Source organism: Perognathus longimembris, chromosome 1 (genome assembly GCF_023159225.1).
Source record: "Perognathus longimembris pacificus isolate PPM17 chromosome 1, ASM2315922v1, whole genome shotgun sequence".
Classification (NCBI taxonomy): domain Eukaryota; kingdom Metazoa; phylum Chordata; class Mammalia; order Rodentia; family Heteromyidae; genus Perognathus; species Perognathus longimembris.
In genome coordinates this window covers 74,877,401-74,898,083 of record NC_063161.1, presented here as the reverse complement: position 1 = coordinate 74,898,083, position 20,683 = coordinate 74,877,401, and the positions used below count along the sequence as shown (strand labels likewise).

General features: G+C 52.1%; 1 protein-coding gene across 1 annotated transcript in view; it reads right to left on the bottom strand.

The window, feature by feature from the left end:
- Positions 1–20,683, bottom strand: part of Galnt17 (polypeptide N-acetylgalactosaminyltransferase 17) — a 160,770-nt gene that overhangs the window by 15,252 nt on the left and 124,835 nt on the right. Inside the window, exon 7 of the mRNA XM_048329343.1 lies at positions 2,120–2,305. Coding sequence (XP_048185300.1) covers positions 2,120–2,305 — 186 coding nt within the window. The remainder of the gene's footprint in view (positions 1–2,119; positions 2,306–20,683) is intronic.

Here is a 20,683-nt window from a genome sequence, read left to right as displayed (position 1 = left end):
AACCATGGAAGCCAATTATTAGAGGAATTATTTGATTAAGACAAGAAAAGCAATGCTATAACCTCCTGTCTTCCTTTCCCATCCATATGCAATTTCCCCCTTTGCCAACTTGCTGTGGAGTTCATTATATGCAGAAAGGAAAATAATTTCCTATTGCAGAGCTTGTAATGGCGCTCTAATGAATAATTCACTCTGCTTTAGCAGAAATGAACCTGGCATGGGAAACAGCACTGAGATACAACTCGCTGTGTGGGCCACAAGACGGCGAAGGGCAGACACCCCAGGACAGGCCCTGGGAAGTTCACTCTTGGCTTAAACATACTTAGCACAATTAGTGGACATGGTTGCTCCTAAAAAGCATGGCAGGGCCCAGGGACAAGCAATAAAATGCAGTGCCCCCATTACTTGTGGCTTCCTTTGACACTTTTGGTTCTTCACAACCAACAAAAATGTGGCCCCAAAATATGAAAGAGCCTCATGCCTGTAATCTTAGCTACTCAGGAGGCTGAGATTTGGAGGATCCCAGTTTGAATCCAGCCCAGGAAAAACAGTCTCTGAGACTCTATCTTCAATCAACCAGCAAAAAGCCAGGCTGGAGGCATGGCTCAAATGGCAGAGTACCTGCCAGGTGGAAGAAAGCCAAGTGAGAAGGAGCTCAAGACCCCAAGTTCAAACTGCATTGCCATATTAAACGAAAACTTCTAGAAAGAAGCACTCTATAAAATTCAAGTAACTTTCACTACAGTTTACTGCTAGAACTACTCTATTTTATGACTAATTTTTATGACTTACCGGGTCTAATGTATAAATTACATTTTATCAAAGACGTGCATGCATAGTAAAAAAAAAAAAAGTCAAACAGGTGTGAGCACCATGATGTTGGAATAAAATTAAATGAGATTTTGGTTCTTTGGTAACGATGCTAGTATAGAAATAAATGAGATACGGGTTCTCACATCATGATGTTGGAGCAGAATCAAATGAGATAGTGGAACTAAGGAACTTGGCAAGGGTCTGGGACATAGTTGCAAGATCAGTACACATTGTTACCTTTCTTTATGCAGTAACCAAGTGTCCAAGTCCTTACTGCTGACAAAGTGCTATATGGAAGTCATTTTCGATTAATGCTCCTTCTATTTTAATGGACAAGGTTTCCCTATGCAGTCCAGGTCTCAAATGTGCTGAATAACCCAGGCTAGACTTGAACTCCCGAATGCTGGGATTGCAGGCATGCGTCACCATGGCCAGATCTCAGTTTCTTAGAAGGGTTTTTCACAAGTGAAAATAGTCACAATGACACACTTTCTCCAAGCTGTCTTCTTGCATAACGTAAACCTCACGTTTGAAGGTATTTCCATCGTGCTGGGCTAGGGTCTCCCCAACAAAGAGGCCGCTGTCTCCCTCTGGGAACCACCCCAGGAACTCCCAGGGTCTGGCGTGATGGGCAGGTGAATCTGCCACGGCTGCAGGTGTGGTACCCCTGCTGCCCTGTGCCAAGGAGAAGGGCCCTGTGCCCTGAGCCTGGCCCCGCCTGGAGCCCTCGTATGGGTGCAGGACCAAGGACCTGGTCCTCCCCCATCTTGCAGGTAAGAGATGTGTTTGGTGAAGATCCCATGAACAGCAAGAGATAGAGCTGAGGTTCTTTTTGGGTGTAGTGGGGCTTGCACTCAGGGTCACAGGCATGCCGGGCAGGTGCTCTGCCACTGAGCCATGCCGTGGCACCCTGGGGCTCACGCCAGGCAGCCACATGCCACCCCACTGCAAGGCCTCACCCGGGCTGGCCTCTCCCAGGCCTCAGGCCACAGTTTTGGGGAGGGGGTGGGGGAGGACATGTGTGGGGAGGGTGGCTGGGCTCCTGGGGGCCCACGTGGGAGCAGGTGAAGAGCCGGTGCCTAAATATGGCTTGGAGGAGGTGTTTGTCCAGGAGTAGGGCCGTGAACAAGGGCAAAGGTCTGGATCTCCAGACACCATGCCAGCACAAATGGCGGGGGGCTCTGATTCAACCTCTGAGAACCTTCTAGAAGGCTTCAGAACTGTCAGGGATGAGCATCTTTCTGGGAGGGAAGCGCTACCTTATGGAAGGGGCCGGTGGAGGCGGGGAAGTGGGTGGGGGCCCTACCTCCAGTGGCAGATTCCATGCAATGTACACGTGGGACTTGTAATCGTCCATCCACACCTCCGCCACGCGCAGAGCGTTCCTCTTGGTATAGAAGCCGATGTTGCTGTTGTACGGCTTCTTCTTCCTCTCGATGTGTGCCACACGTGAGCAGGGGAGCACCTCCATGCTGCCCCCGCACAGCCACACCTGGAGTACAGTGAGCCCTTCAGTCAGGGGGACCCCAGAGCACAACCCCCCCCCAGAGCCCCCAAGACACACTACCCCCACCCAAAGCATGGCTGACCCAAGGCAGTGTGGTGAGAAATCCTCTTTACCATGACCACCACCAGGAGCTCCGGGCTGATTGTTACTGCAGCGCAGCCTGACTGACCCGGCAGAAACACCCGGAAAAGGCAGCTTCCCCCAGCATTCCAGGCAGTGCTGAGCCCCAGAACCCCTGCAGCTGGCCCTGAGCCACCTGGGGGGCTGGCTCCAGGACCCTCAATCCCACAGTTCCCTCCCTGGCCTGAGTACACGTCTGTGTGTCTCTCCCTGTCTCTGAGTCTGTCTCTATCGCTCAGCAATGCTGGAGTTTTGAATTCAGGGTCCCAAGCTTGCTAGGCAGGTGCTCTACCACTTGTCACATCTTTGGCACTTTTTTGGGGGTTGGATCTCTTCTTTTTGCCCAGGCTGGCCCTGGACTGTGATCCTCTGGCCTATTCCTCTCATGTGGCTGGGACTGAGGGCATGAGTCACCGTGCCTGGCCCCCTGGTCTTGGGGTAAGGAGCCTCCCGACAGCACCAATGACCCAGACAACACCTGGCCATTCCAGGCACAGCAGAACTCAGCCTTCTGTCTATCAGTACAATCAGATGTGAAAGCCGGGTTCCTGGCCCCTCCTGCTGTCCCGTGACCTCTTCCAGGAAGGACTGGCTCACCGGCTACTGCAGGCTGGGTCTCCTGGTGCACAGAGCCTCCTTTTCCTCTGAACTGGATGGAGGCACCACAGCTCTCCTCCCACATCCCCACACAAATGCATCTCGATCGGCTTTGATCCTCACAGCTCCAGAGAAGAGGAATTTCCCACCACAGCTGCAAACGTGCATCTTAACCCTGGAACCAGGGCGGCTCAGGCCCCAAGCATGGGTCTCCCCTGCCAGCTGGCTCAAGCCCCTTCTCCAGGCACACAGCTGGGAATAAAGTAGGCCCAGCCTCACACCTGTCATCCCAGCCACTCAGAAGGCCCAGACCTGAGGATCATGGTTCAAGCCCGCTCAGGCAGGAAAGTCTGTGAGACTCATCTCCAATTAACCACCAAAAGGCCATAGGTTTAAGTGTGGCTCAAGTGGTAGAGCACCAACCTTTGTGAAAAAGCCAAGTGTGAGAGCATGAGGTCCAGAGTTCAAGCTCTAGTACCAGTACACACAGGTGCACATAAAATAACTGGCACAAAAAGGGGCTGAAGGCATAGCTCAGCTGCAGAGTGCCTGCCTGACAAGCCAGAGGCCCTGAGTACACACACCAGTCCTGGAAAGATCAAATAAACCAACCCACCAACCAGTTGGGCAACCACTGAAATGTAGTGATTTGTTTTTCTGGGACCATAGATAGAGACTCAACCAAGGCCTCTGCGCCCCCCCCCCCCTTCCCAACTGCAATGTGCTGACTTTAACACCCACCCAGGGAGCCTGTGGCTTGAACAATGAGGCCCTTGGAAGCCCTGAGTTGCTTGGTTTCTCTCCCGGAGAGCTCAAGCAGCCCCAAGGGCGGGGTTTACATGACAAGTGCCTGTTCACACTAACAAAGTTACCTCAGCCGCCAGTGAGCTGATGGCGAGAGCGAGAGATCATCTTTTACATTTTTTAAACAGTTCTATGTTCTGTGTCCTGGCTGGCCCACCTCTGTGTCCAGCTATGCTTCCGAGCCTGGGATCCAGGTGAACAACTGCAGAATGCCACTTCCTGCCTGTGAACTGCAGATGCTGCCCAGCCGGAGGCCTGGCTCCCCATAGGGAAGTAAAGAGAGCAGAGGAAAAAAGGGGGAAGCAGGGGAAAGCAGAGGGAGGGAAGCCAGGGAAGCAAGGGGGTGCAGAGGGAAGCAGAGGGTGGGAAGCACAGGGGGAGGCAGAGGGAAGTAGATGCCTGTCTGCGAGCTCCATCCACACCAGAGCCAACAGCAGATAACAACTATGAGTCCCCAAGGACATCACATCCTTTCTACAGAGGCAGGTGGAGCACTGCCCCAGGGGGACCCAGGAGGCCTGGCCCATGCAAGGTTCTAGAGAATGGAGAATGACATGTGCACAGGACAATCTGCATTCGCATGACTGAATCTTGACGGACACGAAGCAGTCAGCCATCCCCAGCGTGCATACATGTCCCAGATCTCCTCTTAGAAATGAACATGGGTGGAAAGAGGGCCCAGCCCAGGAGGCAGACCCTCCTGGACCCCAAATTACAGAAGAGGAGACAAGGGTATTTAGCTCTGACTCCTTCCCATCACAGCCTGCTGCTTTGCAGAGCTGGAAGACCCCATCTCTCTCTATGGCAGAATTTCTCAGCCTCACTCCAGTCACACTGCTGTTCTGGGTGCTGTCTCTGGACTCATCCCCAAGGCTGGCTCTCCTAGAAGTCCCTGAGAATCTACCTGCCCAGATTGGAGCGAGGTCCGTAAGCCTCAGTGCCAGGGCCACCTGGAAAACCCCACTTATTTACAATAATGGTTGCACAAGTGATTTTTTTATTAACATGTGCTAGTTATCCAAGAAGGGGGGTGGGGTGCTGTGGCATTCCATACTTGCACGCAAAGAACCCCATCAAACCCACCCCCTCCTGAAAACAACCCACATGCATGTGAAGAACCCCATCAAACCCACCTCGTCACTCTCCTGCACCCCCTTCCGAAAATAACCCATGTGCATGTGAAGAACCCCATCAAACCCACCCAATCTGTCCCTCTCCCCCATCTTCCTTCTGAAACCAGTGACGCTGAGGCGCAGTGATGGAATGTAAAATTCACTGGCCGCTCACATATGATGTAGCGGGCCCAGTGCTGCATCTCTTGACAAGTGAGATTGGCCTTACATGACTACAGCCAGTTCCTACGAGAGCCAACTTACGGAGAAGTGAGGTTTACTGTGGCTCAAATGTGAGTTCATGATGGGCTGGGCACCCCAGAGGAACAAGAGGGAACAAAACAATGTCTCTCATGGCCAAGAAGCAACACTTGGAAAAGGCCAGGGTCTCAGGGTCCCTCTGCAGGACCAGGGCCTTCACCCTTAGTTCCCAGAGCACTGGGGACGGAGCTTACACATAGAGCTTCACAGGGCGCTGGAGACCACAACCGCACCGGGCTCTGGCGTATCTCAGGATGGTCACAGGGACCAGAATGCAATGGAGAACTGTCTGTGGTACATGAGCTTGGGGCACAACCCTGCTCACCAACTGGATTGAAGCCTAGGTACAGAGCAGGAGCAAATGCTGACACCATGAGGAGAGCAGAGCCAATAAGCAAGTGTTTTCTGTTCCCATTCCTCACCGGACGCTGGAGGGTGTGGATCTTGGTGGAAGAACACCCCATTTCTTTGTTGGTACAAGGTCTGAACTCAGGTGTTCTGAGCCAAGTCTCCAGTCTAGCACTTTTGCTGGTTAGTTGGAGTTGGAGTCTCTCAAACTTTTCTACCCAGGCTTGCCTTGAATCACAATCCTCATATTTCAGCTTCCTGAGTAACTAGGATTACAGGCATAAGCCACCAGTGCCTGGCTTCACATTGTAACATTCTAATTCAGATTTTAAGATGTTTAGCTGGGTACCAGTGATTCATATCTGTAATCCTAGCTGCTCAGGAGGCTGAGATCTGAGGATTGTGGTCTGAAGCCAGCCCAGGCAAGAAAGTCTGTGAGATTCTTATCTCCAATTAATCACCAGAAAACTGGAAGTGACATTGAGGTTCAAAGTGGTAGGGCAACTATGCTTGAGTGAAAAAGCTCAGAGACAGTACCCAGGCGCTGAGTTCAAGCCATGTAACAGACAAAAATTTTTTTTCAGGAAGTTCCCCCCACCCTCCAAACAGGTTTTATGAGAGGAAAAGCAGGCATAGAAGGTGCTTGATTTTCATTCACATGAGAAGTCTGTGTGGATAGTTTCATAATTTTCTTTCCTGTAAAGGACAATACTAAGTGATTGATGAAGGCATTTTCAATCGTGAGAATAGTGGCCGCGGTAGATCACACTCACGCAAATCCCAAGGGGAGCGCTGCTGTGTGCTTTTATCTCCTTGTCGGCTTTCTGTATTCTACAATGAAAGTTATTTTTCTCCCATTCTTGCTTTGTTTTTGCATTTCTTCTAATTTTCTAAACAACACGATTTCCAGATTGCAAGAAATGATGGCCTGGTTCAGAGGAAAGGTGTTGTCACCATCCGCACGTCCTTCCTGTCACCATCTGTGTGTCCTATCACCATCTGTGCGTCCATCCTGTCACCATCCATCATCTGTGTATCCTTCCAGTCACCATCCGTGCATCCTTCCTGTTACCATCCACACATCCTTCCAGTCACCATCCACACACCCTTCCTGTCACCATTCCAGTCACCATCCGTGTGTCCTTCCTGTTACCATCCACACATCCTTCCAGTCACCATCCACACACCCTTCCTGTCACCATCCGTGCATCCTTCCTGTCACCATCCACACACCCTTCCAGTCACCATCCACACACCCTTCCTGTCACCATCCTCACGTCCTTCATCTCACCAGCTGTTGGGCTCTGGCTATACCTTTAAGGGACAGTCCCGAGAGGTCTGCCTCTTCTCCCACCCTGGGGCTGCTTGGCTGTTAGCCACTCCTACCCCCTTCCGGGTCCAGAACGGGAAGAGGTAGCAAACCAGCCCCGCCTTCCGCCTCCGCCACGTGTGGATATCATAATGGCGCCGAGCCGAGCCCAAGGGGGCGGTTCTGTGGGCTGTGATCTCCGCCTCTGGGGGAAGCTCCGTGACATCACTGTGATGGACAGCTTAGCCTGTCACTAATCTGAGCTAGTGACTCCAGGTCCCTCCCCTTCCCACGTCATTACTGCTATAAATGTATTTGCCCTTCCCTTTATTAAACGGAAGTTCCAGAAGCTTACCCTGAAACGCCCGTGTGACTCCCATGTCTTTAAGTGTGCAAGGGGAGGAGGGGCATCTCGTGACTACACACCGCCAAGGTTTGCACATTGGGCCACACTCCTGCTTTCCGCCCGGCGGGATGGGGCAGAAATGCGCAAGGGTGAAAGGGGTCCTGACAACCAGCCATGTCCTCCTCTGGCCCTCTGATGGATCCCATGGATCAAGCACTTCACAAATCTCCAGGTCACAACTGAGGACTAGGCCATGGGTGTGCTGCACATTTGCCGCCTTCAGCCTCTCTACAGGCGCTGGGGGGTCACAGGGTGCTGTGCCCACTCACCAAGTGGCTTCTAGCTGCTGTGTGTCTCGCTTGCTGCATGGTTCAGGTGGGTTCAAACATTTCCGAGGCTGCTTCTGACTGCGTATATCGCTGGCAGAGGTGGCAGGCAGCTTGGCCTTACCCGCTCAAGCAGAGCAGCTGAACAGCCCTCTCTGCACAACTGCTCCATCAGTGTCAGGGCCTCTGGAGGTGCCGCAGAGGCCCCAGCCCAATGGGCATGCCCAGCTCAGTGACCAGGATGATGGACAGCTGTCATCCCTGGGACAGATCTCAGCTGCAGCTGCCTCTGGCTCTGCACTGGACAGGAGACCATGGCTCAGTGAGGCTGGTGCGGACGTCCTTAAATGCCACATCAAATTGCCACATGCCATTCAAATCTCCTCTCATCATTTTCTCTGCAAATTCCACGGACAACACTGTTAGCTGGGTAGGGAAGTGTGCTCCTGTAATGCTATCCACTCAGGAAACGAAGATGGGAGGATTGTGGTTTGAGGCCAGCCTGGGGAAAGAAAAGTAACCTAGACCCTACCCCAAAAGACAAGCCAAATGTGGTGGTACATGCCCGTCATCTCAGCTACGCGGAAGGCCATGGGCAAGACTGTGGTCTGAGGGTGGTGCAAGGCAAAAGGGTGAGTCCCTATCTGAACAATAAGCTAAAGGACAAAAGAAAGGTTAGTGGTTATGTGGCTCCTATAGGAGAATGCCTTGCTTAAAAAGAGCAAGGCTTTGAGCTGAATCCTCAATGCACCAAAAATTCAAAAAAATAAAAATGATACTCATGGGTTTCATTTGCAGGAACCAGACTCAGAGACCTGGCCTGGATGTCAAGGGTGAGTTACAATACCAGAGGTGCTGCTGTTAGAAGGCCTGGCCTTGGCGGGCAGATCCCAGCACTGGGAGGAACCTGGAGCACATGTGTTCTGGTCGCATCCATGGCTGGGTCAGTCCACTGCTGGAGGCACAGTGGGAGGGCTGTAGGATGGGGAGGGAGGACGAAGGGCCTTGATTGGAGGGAAGTAGATGATGGGGTGGGCCTTGTAGCTGCATCTCACCCTTGGTTGGAGGAGGTACATGAAGAGGGTGGGTCTTGGGGGCTGCTTCTTATCCAATGCCCTTGCCCATATCTCCCCAGATTCCTTCTTGCCATGAGGCCCACAGCCTCCCACCATGATGTTTTCACTCTCCAGGGCCCAGAGTGACTGAGGACTTCGACCTCTGACCCAGAGGAAATGGTCCTCTCTGGTATTTATCAAGGTGGAATAGATGACTAAGGCATATGGGGCGCAGGGTAGTCCCAACCCTCTGTACCTGAATGCCTGCTTCAGATACAACTAGCAAGTGGGATTTTTTTTTCTGGTCTCTGCCTACCAAGGAAGTAACACTCTGGGTTTGCTGGATGGGCTGGTGACTCGGCTCTTGTGGGACTGGCTTCCTCTCCAGGATTTCCAGGAGAACAAGTAATGAGCAACCAACCAGACACAGAACAAATCCAATCAGACGCAGGCGAGAAGCCCCTCAGGGGCCATCCGCAGGTGGTGAGGACGTTGTATGAAAATGAGCAGGAAAGCAGCGAGCTCCTAGAAAATGAGGAGAGGGGCAGACACAGGCAGCGCCTTCCCCTCCAAAGCTGACACTTTCCCAGAAGCATGCACTGACTGCAAAGAGAACTTTGCTCCTGCTGTGTGTGGTTGGGACTCTGAGGAAGTGCTCTGGCTGAGTGAGGGCTGTCCCAGGCCTCTGTGTACTCGGTCGCCAAAGACTCCCATCCTATGATGCGAGCCACATCCCTTGTACCAGAATGTTCTACCCACACTGAGACATGTCCAGAACCTGGGGCCAGGCCGAGCCTGAGACCAGGTGAGGGGACCAGCAGGGACCATTCCACCCCCTGCTACATCTTAGTGACATTCTCTGGAGACAATGTGCATCTCAATACCCAGGATTCGAGGAGTGTGAATTCTGTATACAATGTCAACACCAAAAATAATGCACAACCCCCCCCCCAAAAAAAACCCTATGGTGAACAAAATGTTAAAACCAGCCACTGTCCCTAAGGTTCATAGTTCCTACCTGTTGCTCCTGCCCAGAACTTCTCTCAGGAATGCCCAACGCCCACCAATGCTGACTGCTCCTTCCAGTCCCTCCCCCTAGCCTCCTCAAGCAGCACCCTGCCCCCTCCCACTCCAGGACCCCCAAAAGGTCCGTATAAAGATTCCAACAGAAACCCAGCAAGCTTTGAGAGCAGTTGTAGCAATTCAACAGAACCATTTTATTCCTGGCAAATCTAAGAATGAAAATTCAGGACTTCAGTTTATTTCCCTTATCTCTGTTTTGTTTTTCTAGTAATTTATTCTTAATGTCTTTTCAAAACAACATCGATGCACGAGAGCTCCTCTGGGAATCCCCAAGGCTTCTGAGGGGTCTGCCTGCTTTGTACAAAGTCACACACTGTGCAAGGGTACCAACTTTCTCAGGGGCTATGTCACCACAATGGTGTTCGCCCTAACTATGAATGGAGTAGACACAAGAGCCCAGGATCTGCAGCAAGGCAAGGCAATGTTGCTCTCCTTAACCATTTGTTGTGGGAAATGAATTCCTTCTCATAAATGTGTGATTGATGATTACATAAAATGGGGTCCTCACTATTGCTTTGGAAAATTTAATACATAAATTTTTTTTAAAGTTTTACACTGGAAAGCTTATTATCATGAAAATGGAGAGATAAGACACAAAAACAACAGATCTTTGAAATCCTCCATCCTTTTTAAGATTGCTGTGTGCATGGTGATGGATACCTCTAATGTCAGCTATCCAGGAGGCTAAAGCAAGAGGAATCATACATGTGGGCAAGTCTACGCAATTCGTGAGACCTTGCCTTATAAATGCAAATTTAAAATAAAGGCTAGGACATAGCTTGATCACTTGCCACTATGGGAAAGTTCATGGCTCCATCAACAGTGCTCACTCAGCCATCCACTCACCTATTGATCAATCCTTCCATCCACTCACCCATCCTTCTATCCATCCATCCACCATTCATACACATACACACACACACACACACACACACACACACACACACACACACACACTACCCACCCCTACCCATCCATCCATCCATCCATCCATCCATCCATCCATCTGCTCATTGTATAGTTTTCTTGAAGGTCAATGACATGCCAGGCCCTATGCTCTGCTGCTCAGAAGCTAAATAGATGCAGACAATAGACTCAGACCTTCCTTGTTGTAATCCCACAGTGGCAGGAGCTTGCAAAGCAGCAACGAGGATTTTGAGTACATGGGAGGAAAGGGATTTTCATTCTGTGGGAGCCCAGATGTAAGGCAAATGAGAAAGAAAGGAACGTGGCTCAGAGAAAGGAAGTGGCGGGATTGTTCTGGTTGGATTAATTAATACTCTGCTCAAACTCCGTGTAAGGATCCAATTAGAATAGGGGCCTGGCACGTTTCTCATCTCTGCTTCTGAATATAGCACATAAGCCTATAATTAACTGAGCTGTTACAAAGTGCAACCCAGTGAGATCTTGGCCCCCGATCCCATGTCTAGTTGCTACAAACGAAGTCCCCTGTTATCATCCAGACAAAGGCCATTGTTCCATGGGCAGCAATCTGGCCTTGAGGGTGGTAGGAATTTGCAGCGGCTGTGAACGGAGAGTCAGAATAGACCTGCTACTTATCCAAAGGGTGGAAAACGTGCTTTCTGAAGCCTGAAGGGAGAAGAAGAGTGACAACCACAAGCACTGAGGAGAGCAGGTCAACAGAAAGTTGGCCCTGAGAGCTTTATGCTCTGACAGCTACCCCTCCTGCCACCCGTTTCCATGCTTTCTCCGTTAATTCAGTCTGATTTTAAAATGGCTCTCGGGTGGGAGTGGCCTGCAGAAATTGTGGGGAAAAAAAAAGATCAAAGTGCTGATGAAAATGACAAAGGTAATGGGCTCCCATTTCCCACCCCACCCCCTCCAAGGGAAGAGGAGGACAGTGGGCCCTTCCGTGCTCTGGGGCAGGGAGAATGAACCTCCCGCTCTCCCGTGGCTCACTCTCCGGGAAGACTGACAAGCTGCGGCCTGGCTGGGTCCTATGCAGGCACCGGTGGGGAGATGCAGCGCAAGAGCTGGTTTAGGCTAGCTCCGTAGAGGGACCGACATGGCCAAATGCATAGAGCCCCACCCACAAGGCCCCATGTGTGCCTGGAGTAGAAAGTGCATGGGGCAGTGCTGGGCTCCTCTGGTGCAGAGCATGGCCCACAAAGAGCTGCCAGGCAGCGGCACTGTGACCGCGTCCCTGCCCCGTGCCTCATGGCTGGCGACTGAGTATTTGGTTTAGAAGATTAACACATGCCATGACACATGGTGGGGTGGGCTGGACTTTCCTTCTTTATTTTGTGCCAGCACTGGGGTTTGAGCTCTTGAGCCACACCCCCAATCCTGGCTTTTCTGCTGGTTAATTAGAGATAAGCGTCTCCTGGAACTCATCTGCTCTGGCTAGTGTTGAACTGTGATTCTCAGATCTCAGCCTCTTGGGTAGCTGGGATTGCAGGCCTTGAGTCATGATGCCTGGTTCTGTTTGTTTTGAAATCCTAACTTTGCTGGGAATAAGTTATCTAAGACAACTGAGACTCAACTGAAATCAGCTGGTCTGAGCTGGGAAGGAGAGCCTGGCTAGGCTAAGCCTCGGGTCTTGCACACAGGGCCTGGACCTGGCACAGAGCGGGCTTCTTGGCTTAGCCATAGGAGACTATCTGTCCTTTAATCCCTGACTTCTCTGATAGTATGGATCTGTGAAGGGTAAAGGGTCACTATGAAGACCACTGAGCACAACCACCCTGCCACGGAGGACTGGATACAATATTCTGGAATGTTCCTTCTAGCTCTCAGCACTCACCGGCCCTCTCAGAAAGCAGTGGCTTCTGTGCCTGCAGACGGTGACCATGCTGGCCGGGCTGGCAGCCGCAGTGACAGTTTCCCAGGGCGATAGCTGCTTGCCTGTCTTTGCTTTCTCCTTAATACCATGGCTCATTTTTCTTGCTGCCTGAAGAAAAAGGTCATTGGCCCATGTGTCCTCCAACAAGAGGCTGCTTTGTGCTGGGGCTGGGGCAGAGCAAACTGACAGAAAACCTTCCTTTCTGACATCTGCACACGATTCTGAAGGAAATGGTCGCCAGCCTTTTTCTGATCTCTCCTTTGAGCCTTCCCGTTTGTATCCCACGGCAGTATGCGCCACTGGCTACCGTGGGCCGTCGTGGGCAACATCGCGCCCTTCACGGTCTAACAGCCTCTCAAGAAAGATCAGGCTTCTCCGAACATGTTGTATTTTTGGATGCGGCCTTGACCTGCTGGGAATGCAATTGCTTTTTAATTGGAGCCAGCAAGGCGGGCTGGCCTGGAGTCAGAGCAAGCCTCCCAGCAGCAGGAAGGAGCACTGGAATCTGGGCAGGCAGAAAGGGTGCTGGACTCGTCCACCCTCTGCCTGTGACTGCCCCTCGCCCCCCAGTGGAAGTCCTGCCTGTACCTGGGAGCTCTGTTGGCCCAGAAAATAGAAATTCTGTTCTCACAAAACCAAAGAAAGAGAGAAGAATCCTTGCCACTTGTGGGGACTGGCAGTGAGAGAGAAAACTGAGTGACTCACAGCTCTTCTTTCTGTGCAGTCCACAGCCATGAGTGTGGGCTAACGAGGCTTAGATGAAAGCCCCTGCCATCCCAGCCATGCAGGAGGCTGAGCTCCGAGGATGGGGCTTTGAAGCCCTGGCAGGAAAGTCTGTAATACTGTTATCTCCAACGAACCACCAAAAACGCTGTAAGTGGAGCTGTGGTTCAAGTGGTAGAGTGCCTATCTTGAGTGAAAAAGCCAAGAAAAAGCATCAAGCCCTAGCGTGTGTGTGTGTGTGTGTGCGCGCGCGTGCACATGCACACACATTTACATCCACACACATTTACATCCACATGAAAGAAGCCCCAGGGCAGTGTTTCTGCAACTCCTGTCCATGGCTTCTCCTTCCTTCCCAAAGGGAGATAGTAACCAGCAGCCTCTGGCCTTCGTTCCTTCGGGGTCGATGGCACTGGAGGCAGTCACTGCAGTCTCATGGCATGGGCAATGATTTAGAATTAAGCTCGTTAGTCCTCCAGCACAGCTCACCTCCATAGAATGCTAAAAAGCCCACGCCTGATGGAGCTCAGCACCACAGCTTGCTGCCGACAGCCTCATCTCTACACAGGCCTCCGAGTCAAAGCTCATTTTAGTCACAAACACGAGGAGCATGGCACTGGGGGCCAGCCATCCACACCAAGATGCCAGAGGTCATTCTGCACCATCCACAGCCACTCACCCTGCCACGTGCTGGGACCCTCCATGTGTGGCCCTGCGGGGCATATGGCTACTGCAGTACAAACTGTGCCACAAACTCCCAACACCTTAGGAAGGTTGTCCCCTGACGCCACGCCGGCTCCTGACACAAAGACTTCAGAGACAGAGGATTTGTTGGTCTTGTGGTGCTGGAGTTTCAGTCATGGTCGTCTGGCTCTGTGACTTTGGCCTGGGTGGGGTGGAACTTCCTGCTGCCCACCACATGAGGTGGGAAGCAGAGACATGCAGAGAAGAAGTGGCTAGGGACACAATGCCCCCTTCCCAAAGCCCCAAGTCACTGTGTCCTGCAGCCAGGCTTGGCTCCTGTCAGCACACTCAGCTTGGCTCTGACGTTGCCACTGCATCATTCCTCTCGGATACAGACACCTCAACAGTGGAACTCTGGGGAACCAAGCTGAACACATGCTTCTGTGGGAGACAACTGATAACCAAACCACAGTACTACCAAGTCTAACCTCCAACTGCATGACTCGCACAGTCTTCAGTTTGGAAAGATAAAGTCTTGAGAGAGAGAGAGAGAGAGAGAGAGAGAGAGAGAGAGAGAGAGAGAGAGAGAGAGAGAGAGAGAGAGAAGAGAGAGTGTGTGTTTTAACTAGGGATGGTCACTAAATTCCTTCCTGAAAAGATCATGAGTTTAGGACGAGAGAAATTAGAAGCTATAGCGTCTGGGGTGAATTGGGAGTGGACTGATTTACTCAGACTGTGTGGAAGGCTGGCCAAAGGGGGCCTTGCCTGAGTCAGCTGCAGCTGCTGGGCCCAAAGCCCAGCCCAGCCCAGCCTAGCCCAGCCCAGCCCAACCCAGCTCAGCTAGGACTGGCCCAGCCCAACCTAGCTTAGCCTAGCCCAGCCCAGCCTGCCCAACCCAGCCCAACCCAGCCCAGCCCAACTTAGCCCAGACAGCCTGGCCCAGCCCACCCCGGCCCAGCCCAGCCCTGGGACACCAGAGGAAGATCTAAGAGAGGCCCTTCCTGACCTCTAGTGCCCTGGCCACTTGGCATGTTCCTGCTGATTTGGGTGGGTTGACTTATGCACCATCAGACCCCAGCCAGAATATCACCTCTGCCATAAAAAGTGGGTCAAGTGGGTTCCTTCCAAACAGGCGTCTCCCAGGTCTTCCAGGCTGGGAGTGAAAAGGCATCTGAACACACAGGAAGTAAAGTTCTCCCACCGAAGCCAGAGAAAAGCCACAAGTATGGCTGCTGGGGTGCGTTGCCAGCACCCCCACCAACCAACCAGACTAGACGGTAGCAGACTAGCAGAGAAGTGAGTCTCCTCCAGAGCAGGTGTTCCTGTCCTGTCCGGTGGGCAACAAAGCCATGAGTTCTGTCTTAGAAAGAACAGAGCCAACCTTAAGGAAGTGGCGGGAGAGGGACATAAACACCTGGGGCCTGCAGAGGCCCCTGGCCAAGTACAGTAGCCCTCAGTGCCAGGGTCCAGCTTGCCCCGGGCTCCAGACTTAGCTGCCAATTGGCACTGGTCCCCAGTCCCCAGCATGGGAGGAATTCTCCCTGGAAAACAGAGCTGTAACCTTCCCACGTTTCCTGGGTCTAAAGAAATGGTGGACATTCCACGCCAGTGCACATACAGTGCTCTTAGGGTTTCAAAAAGGGAAGGCAATGAATTACAGAACTGCTAAATGGAGTGCCCTTCCCTTTTCCGTGAAGCAGGAAGTGACGCTGTGCGGCCACCCATGGCCTTTTGCCACCACGGGAAGCCTGGGAGCTCCATCAGCAGACAGCCAGGCAGCCTTCACGTCCCAGGGAGCCTGGGAGCTCCACACAGCACACAGCCCCATGGAGGAGAGCCCGGGAAGAGGCTGCAGCCTGCATGGAGACTATGGCAGCAGGTGCACCCCATCAGTCCCCATCTTCCTATGGAGTTTGTCTTCACAGATCCTGCCTGGCCCCATCACTTCCCCCTTAGGTTTCTCAACCCAATTCCCTGCTGTGCACAGCCCAAGTTTCTTCTCATGCAGCCCATGTCCCTGTGTCAGCAATGAGCCAGCCTCCTCCAGGGAGACACGAACAGCCCCGGATCCTCAGGACCTGCACCAAGGGACACTGTTCCCGGCCTCCTGCGCTGACGGTTCCCAGGCGAGCCTGTCTCAATGGGCCCAAGATGGGGGACATGGGCCTGCCTGGTGGGTGAATACCCAAAGGGCACTGGGACCTCACTGTCTCTCCTGAGGCCCCAAGAGCATACGCAATGACAGGGAGCCCCAGAGGCCAAGCAACCATGCCCCATCTACCTACGGTGGGCTCCCAGGCTGCGGTAGCCACTGGGACCCTGTGGCTGTTCCCCATGGGAGGACACGTGACAGGCTGGCACCACTCACTGCACAGCAGCTTTCGGGGCGGATCGAGCTGCACACTGTTTTCTAAGACAGCTGAGCAACGACTGAAGAGACATCAGGACACCCCTTCCAGGCCCCTGGCATGCACTCCCATGGGAGAGGATGCCGTGAATGCGATCTCACATTTACAGAGCATCAGACGAGTGCTGTAGTCCCGGGGAGATGAACGAGAGTGACAGAGTTTCTGGAGTTGTACACGCAGATGGACGTCTCCTACAGGGGCCTTGCAGACGTCTACGATCATTTACCAGAATCTGGCGGGCCGGGAGCAGGGAAGTGAAATTCCAAACAGAAAAAGCACACAATTTTCCAGTGCGAGAGTAAATGGTTTGGCTATTACGATAACACATTTCAACACAGCGAATATATCTCCCCTTAATAGAAATACATTAGACACCATTTATAAAAATATCAGCATTGCTGTGCGCTTCTTTGAACTATAACTTAGGCATAAATATAACACAATTTATGGATGAGGAAATCCAATTTCATGGTGCTGCAAACACATTTTTCTGTTTATTACATAACTACAGCTCTTGTCTATGAGTTCTGTGGATGGGTCTGGTCCCATCCCTGTCTCTCCGTGTGTCTGCAGGAGGACTGTGAGTACACTGCCCACGGCCAGTGGAACTGTGTGGGACACGCATCTATGCAAGCAACATCCCAGCACCACACGCCTGGGGAGCTGCCGCGTTGCCATGGTTACCAGACGGTGGGGACAAAGCACTCTGGGAGAATGAGGATTCCAAACAGCAGATGAAAACCCTCACGGGACGTCAGACTCCAGAGGGTCTGGGCTGGGCCCTGGCTCTTGTGTGTGTTCTGGCTGTTAACACCCGGAAGACTGTCTGCTTTCTGTCTATCCCTATGTACTCATCAGTGGAGTGGAGTCAGGAGTGACTGCACAGAATCTCGGTGCTAAATCCTAAAATGCTGGCACCATGCCTCGCAGGACACCTGCCCAGTTGTCGCCAGTCAAGAGGCTCTTGCTCTCTTCAGGGCTGGTCTGTGTGTCCCAGCCAGAGACAGCCACACTCAATGTCCACCCGCTCGCTTGCTTTCCTGAGCTGAACTCACTGAATGCATGGACTGCGGTGGTGAAGCTGCTTCTTGCCGCCCCCCTTGGTGTGTCCCTGTGCTCACCTTGCCATGGTCTGCCTGTGGGCCCCCTCAGTGTGTCCCTGCACACCTCGACACCCCCATGGCTGGCCTGCAGGCCCCCTCCTCGAGTCCCTTTGCTCCCTGCTTACAGGCTGCTCTCTGTCCCCTCAGTCGGGGGGCAGGGGACACCTCCAGACAATCTTCCCATTTCCAGAGTCTTTGGGGTTCCCATCTGCACCCCTCCATGAGCTACTTCTCTTCTCTGCCTCCACCTCAGAACACAAGGGGTAAACCTGGCTTTGACAAATTGCTGCAGTCCAGGTGTTCGTGATCTCCCAATCTCACCCCGAAGTGACAAGCTAGGGCATTTGGAGGCAGGCCCCCTGGGCATGATGACCCACAGGGCAGGGACCTTGTGCTCGCATCACTGGCTTCACAAGAAGAAGTAGAGCAACGACTGCTGGCATGTCTGCCACACGGTGCCCTCACGCGGCCCTGACCCAGAGGCCTCCCAGACTCCAAGCAGGGGACGCCACACGCTTCCCGACTGCCTGGAGCCAGGAGCTCTCACGTCACCCGGCCTGCAATCTTCAGCTACAGCAGCAGGACTGTGCACTACGGTGACCTCTAACGACCTGGGAGTGGAGAGGGGCATGAGGTATTTGTTTCCTCATGCCTGGACATGCTTAGATTTCCCCCTGGGCTCTACTAATGGTCATCATTGTCATTGTTGGGATCCATCTTTCCCCTTGATGGAAGGGGCTTGATGCACCTCCCCCAGCCCTGGGGAATGCAGCCCTGCTACCCCCTCTGGATTGGAATCCAGAGAAACCAGTTGGGCAAACAGCCCCCAACCCTCTAGCCAGCCTGGCGCCTACCAACCCCACCCTGGTTCGGCGCGCTCGAGTGACGCTAGCCCTTGGGGGTCAGGTGATACCTTTCAGCCTATCCCTATCGACATCCTGGCCAAACCCCTCCCTCGGAATCATCTCCCCTTGTCCTTGTCTCAATAAAGTTAGTTCGCTCTAAGAAGCCAGCCCCGTTGCATATGTACGCCAGACTTCTAGCGTAAGGAGGCGAGCACATATCTGCAGCAGACCACGTGCGCGCCAGGCCAGAGCTATCTCCCCCGTTCCACTCTAGCTTATTTGCAGGTCGAATGACTAGGGGAGAGGGCGTGAAAGGGAGAGTGGAAAGGAAGAAGTAAGAGTCCGAGCCGGGAGGGACAAAAAACCCCAACAGTCATCACCACCAGCACCACCATCATGGCCACAGTGTTGTAATCATCATCAATATCACCATCACCACCATGACCTACCACCATCATCACCATCACCAGTATCGTCATCCTCATCACCACAGGGCCTGTGCTAATCCTGCACACTAGCTTGGCCCAGCCGAGGGCCAGTGTTGGCACACAAGGACTGGATTTCACTTTGCCCACAGCTATGGCCCAGATGCCCCTATCCCCTCTGGTTTCACTAGAGCTGATGTATACACAAGTGAGTTTGTATCTTCTTTAGCAGTGATGATTGCTGGGCAGAAACCAACCTGCAATCCAGGAACACCTAGGGCGCACTGGGGAGCCCATACAGCACAGGTCAGGAAATGCTGAGACAGGGATGGAGGAATGGTTCAGCTCTGAAGGGCCTGCATCACCAGCACTGACTAAAGTAATGCTAAAACTGAGGGCATGTGAACTAAGCTGACTTGTAACCTAGGTAAAAAGGAAAGATAAAATGAATCTGACTGTTCAGACTCTCATATACTAAGGAAGTGGTGCAGCCGCACAGAGAAAAATGATTTCACCTAACTTTATAACAGAAATTTGACTCAACATTCCTGGTGGACCATAAACTCAGGATACAAAACAAACCACAAAGAATTGTTAACCTTCACTGGAAAACTTGTTAGCTGCTACTCTACTACTGAAACTGTTGTTTATATATTGTAGTGGGAAGGAAGCAAGAAATTATGTCAGCAAGACCTGGATTTCCAGTAATCCTGTGGTGGCAGGCTTGAGTTGGAGTATGAAGTGAGGAGTTGCATTTCTTCAGTGTTGTTGAAGCTTAAGGATAACCAGCAGGACTCAGCACCCTACCTGATAAGACTCTGGTCTCTAAATGCCATTGCAAGATAGAAGGAACCAGGGGTCCTTGAAGAAACATACCAATGAGTCTGGAACCTTGTATTGGGTGCCCTGCTGAGGGTCTGTTTTCTACTATTTTCTTTGCCTTTTTGTGTTTCTAATCATCTGGATAAGATATGAGGACTCTGAATTCTTTTTATTTTTCCCACAGCATGGCTCTTACCTTTCTATTTCACAATTTGTGGTTTCTAAGCAGAAATCCAGCAGCGCCCACTGGAGGGTCAGTGTGTACTACCCCACAACCGATTGTGCGATTATATTAAGCAGTTTCATATTAAAGTGTTGACAAAAGCAGACGCTTCACTGAAGTGGATCTCACCCTTCCTGAAGCACACACTTGGCCATACTGATTCCTGTGCACCCTGAGACGTGATGGAACAACAGCAGATGACACAATAACCTGAGATTGTTTTTGTGTAGTGCTGGAGCCATGGGCTCAAGATATCTGGAGATGACAGACAGGCTCAGTTCTACTCTAGTCTGTTACTCAGATCCTTTCAAAACTACAATGAATGTCCACCTGGGTACTACTGGCATCTGACTGTTCCCTATGCCCTGTTCCTCTGGGGAGGCTCTGGGGGTCCTACTGTGACCCGGCAGATGGCAGCCTCCCAAGACCCTGCCTGGGCCCCAGCCAAGAGTACAGGGTGCTTGGGCTGGCGCTGGGTCTGACCCTGGGGCCTCCTACTGTGTGCCAGGCCCTGCATCTGTGGGGCTGCCGACTCCTTAATGACGGGTGGTTCCCGTGAGCTGGAGTGGTAAGTTTGGGTGAAGTCTGAGCTATCCATTTTTCTTTCATTATGAATAGACTTTTGGTGTAAAGTTCAGAAAGGTTTGCTCATTTGTAGATGGTCTCCCATGTTACATCCAGAGCCCTTACAGATACAGACCTAAATGTAAAAAACAGACTGTGAAGTCTCTATAGGAAGACTTAAGAAAGTGACATGTCACAGACCAGAGAAGGAAATCCACAGATAAGTGTCAGGAAAAGGAATCCTGTCTACAAGGAAGCCTTAGAGACGAACGATAAAATATGACAATGCAATGTTTGAACAAGGAGAAGATGTGACCACTATTGATACAAAGGTGCACAGTGGTGTAGCTTTCAAAAAAAATTGAAGTTAAAACCCAATGGGGGGCTGGGGATATAGCCTAG